The 11,561-nt window shown below is 35.6% G+C and overlaps 2 protein-coding genes across 2 annotated transcripts; one reads left to right on the top strand and one right to left on the bottom strand.

The window, feature by feature from the left end:
• Window positions 1-7,251: 7,251 nt before the first annotated feature.
• On the top strand, window positions 7,252-9,756 carry LOC116168445 (protein ALP1-like). Its single transcript, XM_031484279.1, has 2 exons — window positions 7,252-7,736; window positions 8,691-9,756. Exons 1-2 carry the CDS (start codon window positions 7,435-7,437, stop codon window positions 9,601-9,603), a joined length of 1,215 nt encoding a protein of 404 aa, XP_031340139.1. The 5' UTR covers window positions 7,252-7,434; the 3' UTR covers window positions 9,604-9,756.
• Window positions 7,787-9,826, bottom strand: LOC116168446. Its single transcript, XM_031484280.1, has 2 exons — window positions 9,687-9,826; window positions 7,787-8,614 (listed from the first exon to the last, which is right to left on the bottom strand). Exons 1-2 carry the CDS (start codon window positions 9,817-9,819, stop codon window positions 7,806-7,808), a joined length of 942 nt encoding a protein of 313 aa, XP_031340140.1. The 5' UTR covers window positions 9,820-9,826; the 3' UTR covers window positions 7,787-7,805.
• Window positions 9,827-11,561: the final 1,735 nt, after the last annotated feature.

Raw genomic sequence — 11,561 nt, 5'->3', positions numbered from 1 at the left:
TGTTGCAACACTTGGAAAGCGCACTCTGATCTCTGTATACCTAACATACCTGATTTTCCGCGGCCTACCTGTTTTGTCTGACGCCCCTGGGCGTGAAAAGTACAAATTCCTTTTGTCCTGAGTTCCTGTAAACGTAGGAAAAACTGCATCACGAATGTTGCAAAACAATTCATAAACTTCGCTTTCGTTTCTTCTTCGGTGTACATTTTAGCTATCATTTGCTAAATATACCTACGTTTCACAACAGTTTAAGATTGATTCTTTTGTAATTTTTACGAAACTGATGAATACCATAAGTTTTGTATTAAACTTGTAGCAATGTTTCGAATCCTCTAACCCCTCAGACTTACGTTACTAAATTTTCATAATAATTAAGAAAGTATGGAGTTTCTTATTTCATTTTGGCAATGTGTAACAAGTTTTACAAAAAAATAGTTCCCGTACACTTTTATAATGAGTTTATTTTGTCGATTTCTACGCATTTGGAGGATATATCTTTCGTTATACAATATTGAAACCCAGTTTAAATCTGTAATCACAAAAGATAACTATACGTTTTAGTATTGAGAATGATAAAACTGACACGGTCAATAAGATTGAATGTTGATCACGAGTAGGTCGTCCATAACAAGGATGATTTCTTTACCTTTATAAACTCATCAAAATAAGCACGTAAAACATCAGGTTACCCTCGAGGTTACCTATACCCTTTCATGCCCACCATAAATTTTGTACTACACTTTCCGAAATTTCCCTTATTTGAGGGGGTGTAGATTCATATTCTTCACGATGTGAAATGTTGAACCTAAATTTTTAAATTAATAGGAATATTATTCACATGCGTTATAGGGCCATATCCAAATCAATATTATCGACAACTGTTAACTAGAGCAGTAATATTACAGATGGCACATTTTACGTGTAAATTTAGTGTATTATTAAGCGGCAGAGCAAAATAAACATTGCAAGTTTTACAGGGGAGTCGATGGTGTCCGTCTGCCCGTTAATTGTTAAAACGCTTGGACCGATTCGGTTCAAAATTTGCACAGTTGAACTATATACCACAAGTAATGATCCTACTGAAAATTGGCCAAATCCAATGGCCCCATAGGATCACACCGAGGTGTTTTTAGATCCTCTTTAGGGATTTATTTTATATTTTTAATAAAATGAATAATTATATAATGATGATCGTGAATAAAATCGTATACGGTCCTCGTGGAAAGGTTATTTTTCTCAGAATATAGTTACCCGAGGCGCGCAACATCGAAAATGACTCTCGTGACGGAATTCATGCCTACCTGTAATTTCGTCACGAGAGTAACAAAAATGAGGGTCTACCAAGACATAAAAAACAACATAATTAAGGAGGGCGTAGTCAAGGTTTAGGATTTGAAAAATGCTAATTGCTACCTTACTTAACACCATTATAAAATTAAGGATAATTACGTACATGCATATGTTAGTAGAGTTATTAGGATACCAAATTTGGTTACTACGATAGTAGGTACGTACGATACGTGTTGCACATGAACGAAATGTATCAAAATGCTATAAACAGCATCGCATCGGGGAAAGACTGGAAAGGAAAAACGAGGTTGTTGCATATGGAAAGTTGCAAATAACGAGCAAAATTGATGATATTGACATAAATAGCGGTAACGGAAACTGAGAAATGGAACTCGAATTTATCTTTTTGATCGTTTCAGAGAAATATGGGCGACATGAGCGTTAATAGTTATAATAAATCAAGCAAATAAAATTTTCCTATATCCTTTAAAGAAGCTCAATCTTTAAAGTCAATGTAAAGTAAGTAGGTACCTAGTAATTTTGCGTGACATAATATCACATTTACTTATTAATTGTGCATAGGGCTTTTATTTTCAGAATTAAACAACTTCGAGAGTTAAGTAAACACATGTTATGTTTGAACAATTTGTTAAATCACTTTGTTTATTTGTAACAAAGCTCCTCTCGATCTGACAATATTTGTAACGTTTGGCCGTTATTGATTTGTTAAAGAGCGTCTCGTACAACTACATACTTCACAATATTATTTCTACATTGCAGAATAATACCGCCTCTCGTGCTGTTATTTTTTAATTTCATCCAATAAAATCCCTTCGTCGTATATTGATATAAAATAAGCAATTTCCTATTAGACCTCATCTTGTCACATCCGTACGATACCTAATGAAGATGGGAAAAGTTATTGAATAAAGCAAAACGTAAACTGAATCTGTGTATTCGATAGAAAAAGATTTATACCAACTAGTGTTGAAATTTGAAATCGATTCGTACTTATGAATTTTTGTTTTACAGATTTTGCGTACGGAGTGACTGAGTGAGGATTAGATTCATTGCATATCAGCATTGAACAAGAATTACTTATTCATTATCCATGAGAATTGAGAAACATGTACAGATTTCGTTGATTCTATATTATGTAATTGTAAAAACGACGTTTTTATCATTTATACTCGTAATTAACGCATTAATGCGTATAAAAACGTTGAACACTTACGGCAGAAATATCGCAGAAAGTCGCCATAATCACTTGTAACACTTCATTAGGGTTGCGGATTGCATTGATTGGACCAATACGCATGTCATTGTGCTTCTTTTTTACGTGTCTAGCACAAGATTTCTATAACAAATCAGACTTGCTATAAACGAAATCCAAAATAAATTATTATAAGCACATTAACAAGATTTATTTAATGTTTTACTTTTCAGGGTAATTCCAACATGATAAAACACGCAGGAATGAATAATTGTTCTCTCTGGATTTCTCTTATTTATGCTTAGCTATATTTGAAGGGTGCAAAAGCAGTACCTTAGCAAAAGAAATTGACGCACTTGCTTAAACTGGGCAAACTTAATATGCCACAACCGTGCGGAAATATCCCATGGGTAGTTTCGAGAAATGCCGACAAGTTGTGTAATCTGCGAGTTGTACCTTAAATCTTCATTAATTATGTGTTAAATCATTTTCTAGTTCCAAAGTTAACTACAGCTAATGCAATTTTAGGTCAATACATTTGCTGGGACATCATCGCTACGCAGAAACAAAATTTTAACGTGTCAGATGGCAGGTTTAGTCGTTTAGCCGGAAATGAGAGTACAGATAGACAGACTTGGTCTCGTCTCGAGGTCCTCACTAGCTTGCAAATCATATTCCGGCATACAAATGGCCTTCCGAATCGACACTCTACAGATGTAAAACATACTTACAAGTATAAAACAAAAACTTATCACACAATACCCTCAAATGTTAACATGTGAGACATGCATTCTTACCTTGAAAAAGTGTTACGTGTTTACCTCCAAGCAAAGCAATCGTTTCAATTTTCAATAAGTACACCCAGAATAATTTTTGAAGAATGGCATAATGTCCACAGAGTTGACATTCAAACGTACATTATGTATTTTACATTCCCAAATTATACCTATCAATTAACCAAAAATTCTCGGCACGTAAACACAATGAAAACCACAGCTTTATGCGTATCTGCGGCTTTCACTATCGAATCGCATGAATGTGCATAACCAAGTTTAATTACACTAATTACACCATAACATCCATAGACGTTTGTTCTAGCGTTTGTTTTTCTTTCGATGAATAACACAACTGTCTAACTTCCCTTTATCCGCTCAACTTTGATACTGAAAAAATAGTAAGGAATTATTTTTGTCAGAATCTGCTATCGTTGTACCATTTTGATCTAAACACACGATAGATAGCTCCTTAGTTACCTTCCTCCACTCCCCATTTGGCAAAGAAATGTGAGCTTTACATGCCAATTGCAAAAACACGATAAATATCTTGGGGAATAAAGGGGATAAATTAGCGCAATAGTCTTTTGTAGATGCTTAAATTTAATTTATTTATGAACTATTGAAATAATCGCACACATTGCTATGATTGCTTGAACAAGGAGACGTCGCGTTGTGTTCCTTTATGTTTCATTTCATTATAATATGGGTACACCGTGAAGAAAAACAACATTTTTCTCCCCGAAGAAAGTGTAATGTCAAATTGATTTAATAAATGTACGCAAGTTTAGTGCTACTAAGAAAGAAGTTTTTAACCTTGTTTGTTACTCCTTATTCGTGCGGTTTTTCTTTCATCCTACTGTTAGAACTTTGTTTCGCATTCGACTAACTGTTTCAATTTTTCATTTGTCTATCTACACCCAACATAATTTCTCATGACCTGTATATTTATAACCGGCTGCCAGGCGTAGATAAGGGAATTAATAATTTTGTAATTTTAGTTACCTCCGACCATGCCATATTTTCGTGCGCAGACGAAAATTCGCTATTTTTCTTCAGCAGAAACCGATTTTTCTGTCTCGCCTATTTTCGTCAAATAGCAATTTAGTATAATTTAGTCAGTGATAGGAGGTTAATATAGTACAACGGTGACCAAAGTGCGGCTCTTTCAAGTCTGTACTGCGGCTCACTCACAAAACAATTGGAACCCGCCATTGCTTTTCTATTAAATCCATTTGAAGTTGGTGTACCTAATTAACAAAAGTTTTCCACTTTCAAAAAACATATTAAAAGAGACAGAGCTCGTGGATCTGGAGTTAATAGTCGATGTGTGGATCAGGTTATGATGTTGAAGCGTTGTACTCGACTATAAATTGTATTAAAACGGTCGCAACTACCTAATCAGCACCTGAAAGTGCTATTCCAACCTAACCACAAAGAATGATAAATAAATCTTTTGTTAAACCCTAGACCCCCCCCCCCTCCTCAGTCATGGAAAGTGTGGCTCTCGCAAATTTCATACAAAAAGAAATGTCTCTTGTTGTAAACAGTTTGGCCACCCTTAATATAGTAAAATACTTAACTTCGTAGCCACCTGTGAAACAGAAAAGGTAAAATTGTTTAACCATATCACTTTACTTCGATGTTATTAATAGTTGGTAATTAACAGATGCTCTTTCCGAATATGGTCAGAAAGTTTCTTAATCAATGACACTAAACATTACTACACTAAATACCACATGATGACTTGGTTAAGACTCGTCTCATGGAAGGATACCACCATGAGTGAGTTAAAAACAACAAAATAATAATAATAATTATTATTATTATTTCCTTACTGTGTGTGTGTGAGAGGGTGTGAGGGTGTGTGAGAGAGAGGGTGAGAGGGTGTGTGTGTGTGTGTGTGTTTTATATTATTATTATGGTCGGTGTTTCTTGTGAGAACTCTACGGATTAAAATCAAGTAACGATTAGTGTCAGTGTCTGGTGAAGTTATGTAGGTCTTTAAAAAAAATCACACACGTACATTGGAAATCTAGGGATAGCATGTAATTCATACTTACCAACATAGTTATTGATGGGCACAATAGCCAACGCTATCAGGAAAGAGGAAAACAAAAAAAATCATTATAATAATTCCTGTAATTTTGTTAAATCGATTTTATTGTGTAAGTGTTTCTTTGGCTTTGCATTTGGGTTGAATACGAGTGGGTTGTGATAACGTGGTGTGTTTCTGTGAAGAAGGAGTTATGTGTTTTTTAACTGTGCTAGGGCGTGTAACTTTATTGGGTGGACCTGTCTTTGTAGTGCATGTTGCGTTACTTGTATTTATGGTGTTTCTTTGTTCTTGAGGTTGTATTTGTGTGGTTGCTTGGGTTTTTGGTGGAGATATTACAGTATGTTGTGTACCGTGTTGTGAGCGAGTAGTACTGTTGTTTACATGTATACGTTATCATTTGTGTATGTAGTATCTTGTGTTATGTTTAGAAATTTACGAACAATATGGCATGTGTTGATAATGACTGCTTTTTGTAAATGTTTGCATGTGTTTTTGTCTAAACCTAATAGTTGTAAATTGTTGTGTATTGTCTTTGGCATAACTCCAGTAGCACCACGGTGTAAGAATAATACCGTGAGTAGCACTAAGAATAATGGGAACTATAACAGTAGATTTCATTCTCCATTGCGTCTTAAGCTCGATAGCTATATCGTGTATTTGCGGTGTTTTTCTGCATGTGTTAAGTTGTTAGTGTTGGGGATGGCAATGTCTATTATAATACAAATGGATTTTTGTGTTTTATCTATAAATGTAATGTCTGGTCTATTATTGTGGATAGTTTTGTATGTGAGTAGTGTCCTGTCCCAATATAATTTGTGTGTGTTGTTTTCAAGTATGGTCTGTGGCGTATATTCGTAGTATGGTGTCGTATCTGTTAAGAGATTGTGTTCAAGTGCTAATTTTTGATGTATGATTTTAGCTACCTGATCGTGTCGATGTTTGTATTCTGTTTGTGCAAGTCGTGTGCATGCCGATATTATATGTATGTTGGATTGTTTCTGATGTTTGTGAACAGAGTCGACAAGAATCGTTTGTCACTGTTTTGTCTTTATGTATGTGTTTTTTATAGTTGCGTGTATTAATGACCTGGTCTTGTATTACTAACATGAAACCCTCAGTCTCCGGGAAGATATCACATTCAGACAACCAAGTGTGCGTTGCTATAGAATCAACACAATCCTGACTAACCTCTTGTGGAAATCGTCCATGTAACGGCTTTTGGTTCCATGTCTGTATGTTATTTGTGATGTATGTAAGTTTGGATGTAGGTGGGAGTATATTAGTTTCGTGTAGGTTAAATTATTAATTATTATTATTATGATTATTATACAGGGTGGTGCGTAGCGCGACGCAGCATATGGATTTCAATGGTAATTTCTTTATAGTCAATTACTAGCTCCCCTAATTATTTTAGAGCAAAAGTCTAAATAGTTTTTTTCAGAGAAAAAAATACTGCATCTGTTCATTCTATTACTCATAATTTTCCGTTTTCCAAAACCGTAGAAATCGACAAAATAAAAAGCTTCATTTTACAATAAATCACATATGCCTTGGAATTACCTAAAAAAACAGCGATAACTTTTCATTATTTGCCTTTGACGTATATTAAATTTATACTTGTTTATATAAATTCGGTAATCATAAAATTGTTTGTCATGTATTTAACTGAAGAGAAAGAGGAAATGTTTAAGTTGTTTTATGCCCGCGAAGTAATAACGTCTTTATTTGCCGTGCAGTACCCCAATCGACGGATTCCAAGCAGTACCACAGTAGACAGAATTGTGGGCAAATTTCAAAAAGAGGAACAGTGTTAAATCACTGCAATAACGTTCAAAATGTCCATCAAAATCATCAGGAAAAGGGAAACGACAATACATTCATCGTTTATATACATGATGGCATGATGTTCCCAATTACTTATTGCTAGTATAAATGGGAGGCCTAAGTGCTATTTTCATCGCGAAAGGTCGATTCACACATAACAGTGACGTCTCAGTGCCGTGTCAGTTCAGTTTCAGTGACATCCGTGACGTGCCAGTGGAGTCTCTTCACACATATCCGTACAGTTTCAGTTCAGTTCTCAGCGATTGACGATCAGGATGGCTGCGTTTACAGACAGAGAATTGGCTATGATTGCTGTAATTTTAGATGAAGAAGAGACGCATCATACAAAGAAGCGCAAATGGGTACATGAGGCTTGGAGAAAAAGAGAAACTGAAGGAGAGTTTGCTACCTTATACAAGGAACTGATGCACGACGAAACAAAATTTTTCGAATATTTTAGAATGTCCGAAGAGTGTTTCAATATTCTTCTCAGTAAAATAGGACCACAATTAAAAAAACAAGACACTCATTGGAGAAAGTCTATTACACCGAGGGAACAACTAGCAGTTTGTTTGAGGTAAGTAATAACAATACAAATCTCGACAATATATATTTCTACATACTTAATGTAAAAAATCATGTTCAGTTAATTTGGAAAGTTGTGAAAATAACTTTGCAAAGGGTTGTTGGTCGCGTTTGAATCTCCCACAGATGAAAATTCATTTTGATTTGGATTTTGCAAACTATGTTGTGGAAATGGTGCAACAGGCGACGGTAAAGGAGTAGTTCCTCTTGACGTGGAGGTCGATGATGAGTGCTCGGAATGTAGCCTTGTGTTAACAAAATTGGGGCCAGGTCTTGGATATGAGTCCTGCTGCATGATCATTTCCATTTCGTATTTTTGCACCGTGTGAAATATTTCAGATTTTGCTAGATGCAAGTAATATGGCGTAAAACTTTTTAATGTTGGAGCTACACCAGCTAGAAATGCGTCCACGTGGTGTTGCGGAGCAGTAGTAACTTGCTTGTCCTTTTTGTCACTTATCAAATACTCCATTAGTTTTGCTGAAGCAGTTTGTTGTGGCGGTAGCCTTCTTGATGATGTTTTGAATGAGCGTTGAGTTAAATGAGATTGCTTGTTTTCACTCGAATCTAATACATTAGGTTCCAATACATCTGAAACATTTGGCCCTGATTCATTAGGTTCCGATGATACATATGTTTCTTCTGCATCCACATTCTGCGAGTTTTCTTCTTCATCTATGTTTTCTACATCGTTTTCAATATTGCCTTTTGTTTCCCTCTCGTAGAAATAATTGCTTAAGAAGCTTAGTTGTTCGAAATATTTATACCGTTTTATTTTTTTTGCAGGGTCTCCGCTCTTAGTTTTTGTTTTCTTCATCGATTTGCGATAATTGTCTCGTATATTATTCCATCTAGCTTTACAGGATGAACCTGAAACAATTTCAAAAACTGTAAAGTACAAGCAGTTACATAATATCTTTAATTAAAATATGATTTCTTTTTTCAGGTACTTAGCTACGGGAGATTCCCTAAAAACAATTTCCTTTAGTTATCGCCTGGGGCATAGTACAGTATACAAGATTGTAATGGACACTTGCAAGGTTATAACTGAGCGCCTTCTGAATGAAATGCTACCAAAGCCTACAACAGAGATGTGGAAATCTATAGCCAACGACTTTTTCACACTTTGGAATTTTCCTAACTGTTTGGGAGCTTTGGATGGGAAGCATATTATCATTCAGGCTCCACCAAATAGCGGCTCTCTGTTCTTCAATTACAAGAAGACGTTCTCAGTTGTTTTGCTGGCGCTTGTTGACGCCCATTACAATTTTATTGCGGTTGATGTTGGTGCTTACGGCAAGAACAGCGATGGTGGAATTTTTTCAAGCTCTAATTTAGGCAAAGCACTTCAACGAGGTACCTTATCTGTACCAGGAAATTCTACATTGCCAGATACAACTACTGACGCTCCACATGTAATCGTAGGTGACGAAGCATTCCCTCTAAAAAGTTATTTAATGCGACCATATCCAGGACATGATTTAGACCTACAGAAGCGTATCTTTAATTATCGCTTATGTCGTGTTAGACGAATTGTCGAAAACACATTTGGCATTTTGTGTCAAAAATTTAGAATCTATAATAGGCGACTACAGTCCAAACCAGAAAATGTAGATAATATAATACTTTCAACATGTATTCTACACAATTTCATTAAAAAGTTTGGTGCAAACACGTACATATACCAAACAATCAACGCCAATTCGAATGAGACAAGAGAGGAAATAAGACTTGACAATCTGCCTATGCAGGGGGGCAATGCAACACAAGATGCTTTTCGGGTGAGAGAACTCTTCAAGGAGTACTTCAATTCAGAAATTGGATCTGTACCATGGCAAGAAGAGAGAATTACTTTTTAATATGTATAATATTAATATATGACTATACTTAACAAAATATGTATAGACATAAAAAATTATAATAAAAATAAGTAGGTACTTACCATTTACTTTCATTTCTCCTCCTATTTTATTCCAAATGTCGAGTTTGAAACTGTTGTCCATATATTTTGGATGTGACAAATCGTAAAGGACAGAATATTTACGAACCAATTCAATCAGCTGTTCATCATCCATTTTTGGTTTTTATTTTCAATCCAATACTAAACTAAAGTAATTATTTATACACATGCAATACGCACAAACGAGCAAACAACGCACAGACACGTCAGTGATTTATTAAAAATATCGTTGGCGACAATATGCACTTTTGACGGTACTGATACTGTTCTGACACTGAAGGTTAAAATACGGAACTGTGTCGGATGTGTGTGAATGCGTTCATTTAAATTCAGAGTAATGATATTATTTATGACTGATACTGATGGAATTTCACGGAACTGAGCGGATACGGCACTGATATGTGTGAATAGACCTATTCGGTAAATTATGCATTCAACTTTTCGTATTAAAGAGCGCGTTCGTGCGTTTGTTTCGGACGGACCTCGTTTCCGATAGTTGACAGAAAGTCGACATCCCGTTCATGTTAACATTCATTTCCTTTGTAGTTTGTATTTTGAGAGATTAATGAGACATCCAAATTTATTGTTCGCGTTAGATCGGTTATCTATTTGTTTTCGATTGTACATGATACGTGATTTTTCCAGACTTTATACTCCTACTGATGTAATACAGAGTGGCCCAACGAGAAGTATACAGAGGGCTTTTAGGGTATTAAATTTATAAATTTCGAAAAATCCTCGAACACGTCAATTTTGTATTCGAGGGGGACAACTTTTGAAATACAAATCACAAACCCAAGTCTTCACCCCTCTAGGTAGGGAGCTTAACCCCTAAAATTTTAAATGGAATCCTATGACAAAGGGCGCATTATTTGAAAGCCAATTTAATCGTGATTACTAATCTGCTTTGCTTTTTACATTCTATTGATTCGTTTCGGAGATATTCGCATTTGAAATGGTTTTTTTCTAAAAAACCCAAAACAAATGCGATCTAAGTCACCTTGTATTAAAAACGTTTAAATTGTGCAAAAAATAACTTTAAACAGACAACATTTATTTCAATAAATGTTAGAATTGCCTTCCGCCTGCTTCCATGCAATAATAAAGATTTGCTTCAAAATGCTGCCGTACATGTTGCAAGATTTCAGGGGTAATCGCTCGAAATTGTTGAGTTATACCATAGTGTATTCTATTCTTACACTATGGTTATACGTGCTCGCAACCGTTGTAATGTTCCGGGCGGAGTAGCATACACTTTATTCTTTAAATATCCCCACAAGAAGTAATCTAAAGGACTTAAATCAGGGGGAAAAAACCATTTCAAATGCGAATATCTCCCAATTAAAAAAGCAAAGCAGATTAGTAATCACGATTAAATTGGCTTTCAAATAATGCGCCATTTGCCATAGGATTCCATTTAAAATTTTAGGGGTTAAGCTCCCTACCTAGAGGGGTGAAGACTTGGGTTCGTGATTTGTATTTCAAAAGTTGTCCCCCTCGAATACAAAATTGACGTGTTCCAGGATTTTTCGAAATTTATAAATTTAATACCCTAAATGCCCTATGTATACTTCTCGTTGGGTTACTCTGTATATACCACGGTAGAGAAGTCTATTATTGCCTTCGCACCTTACACCCCTCGGCGCAAGCGCCTCGAGATGTAATCTTGGTGCTCGGGCAATAATACTGTACTTCTCTACCTTGATATATAATCTACTATTACCTCATCACAGTCATTTGCAATTGCAATTAATCGAGATGTTAAATGTCTCCTCCTAGGTCCCCGTTTTCTGTCACCATAATTCCCATGAAACCATTCGGATGCTCTTTGTCTTTATCCCATCGACTTATTGGCCC

The sequence above is a fragment of the Photinus pyralis genome, unplaced genomic scaffold (assembly GCF_008802855.1).
Source record: "Photinus pyralis isolate 1611_PpyrPB1 unplaced genomic scaffold, Ppyr1.3 Ppyr1.4_LG4, whole genome shotgun sequence".
In the NCBI taxonomy this organism is placed as follows: Eukaryota; Metazoa; Arthropoda; class Insecta; order Coleoptera; family Lampyridae; genus Photinus; species Photinus pyralis.
Note: the sequence above shows the minus strand (reverse complement) of the source record. Positions and strands in the feature narration are given on the sequence as shown.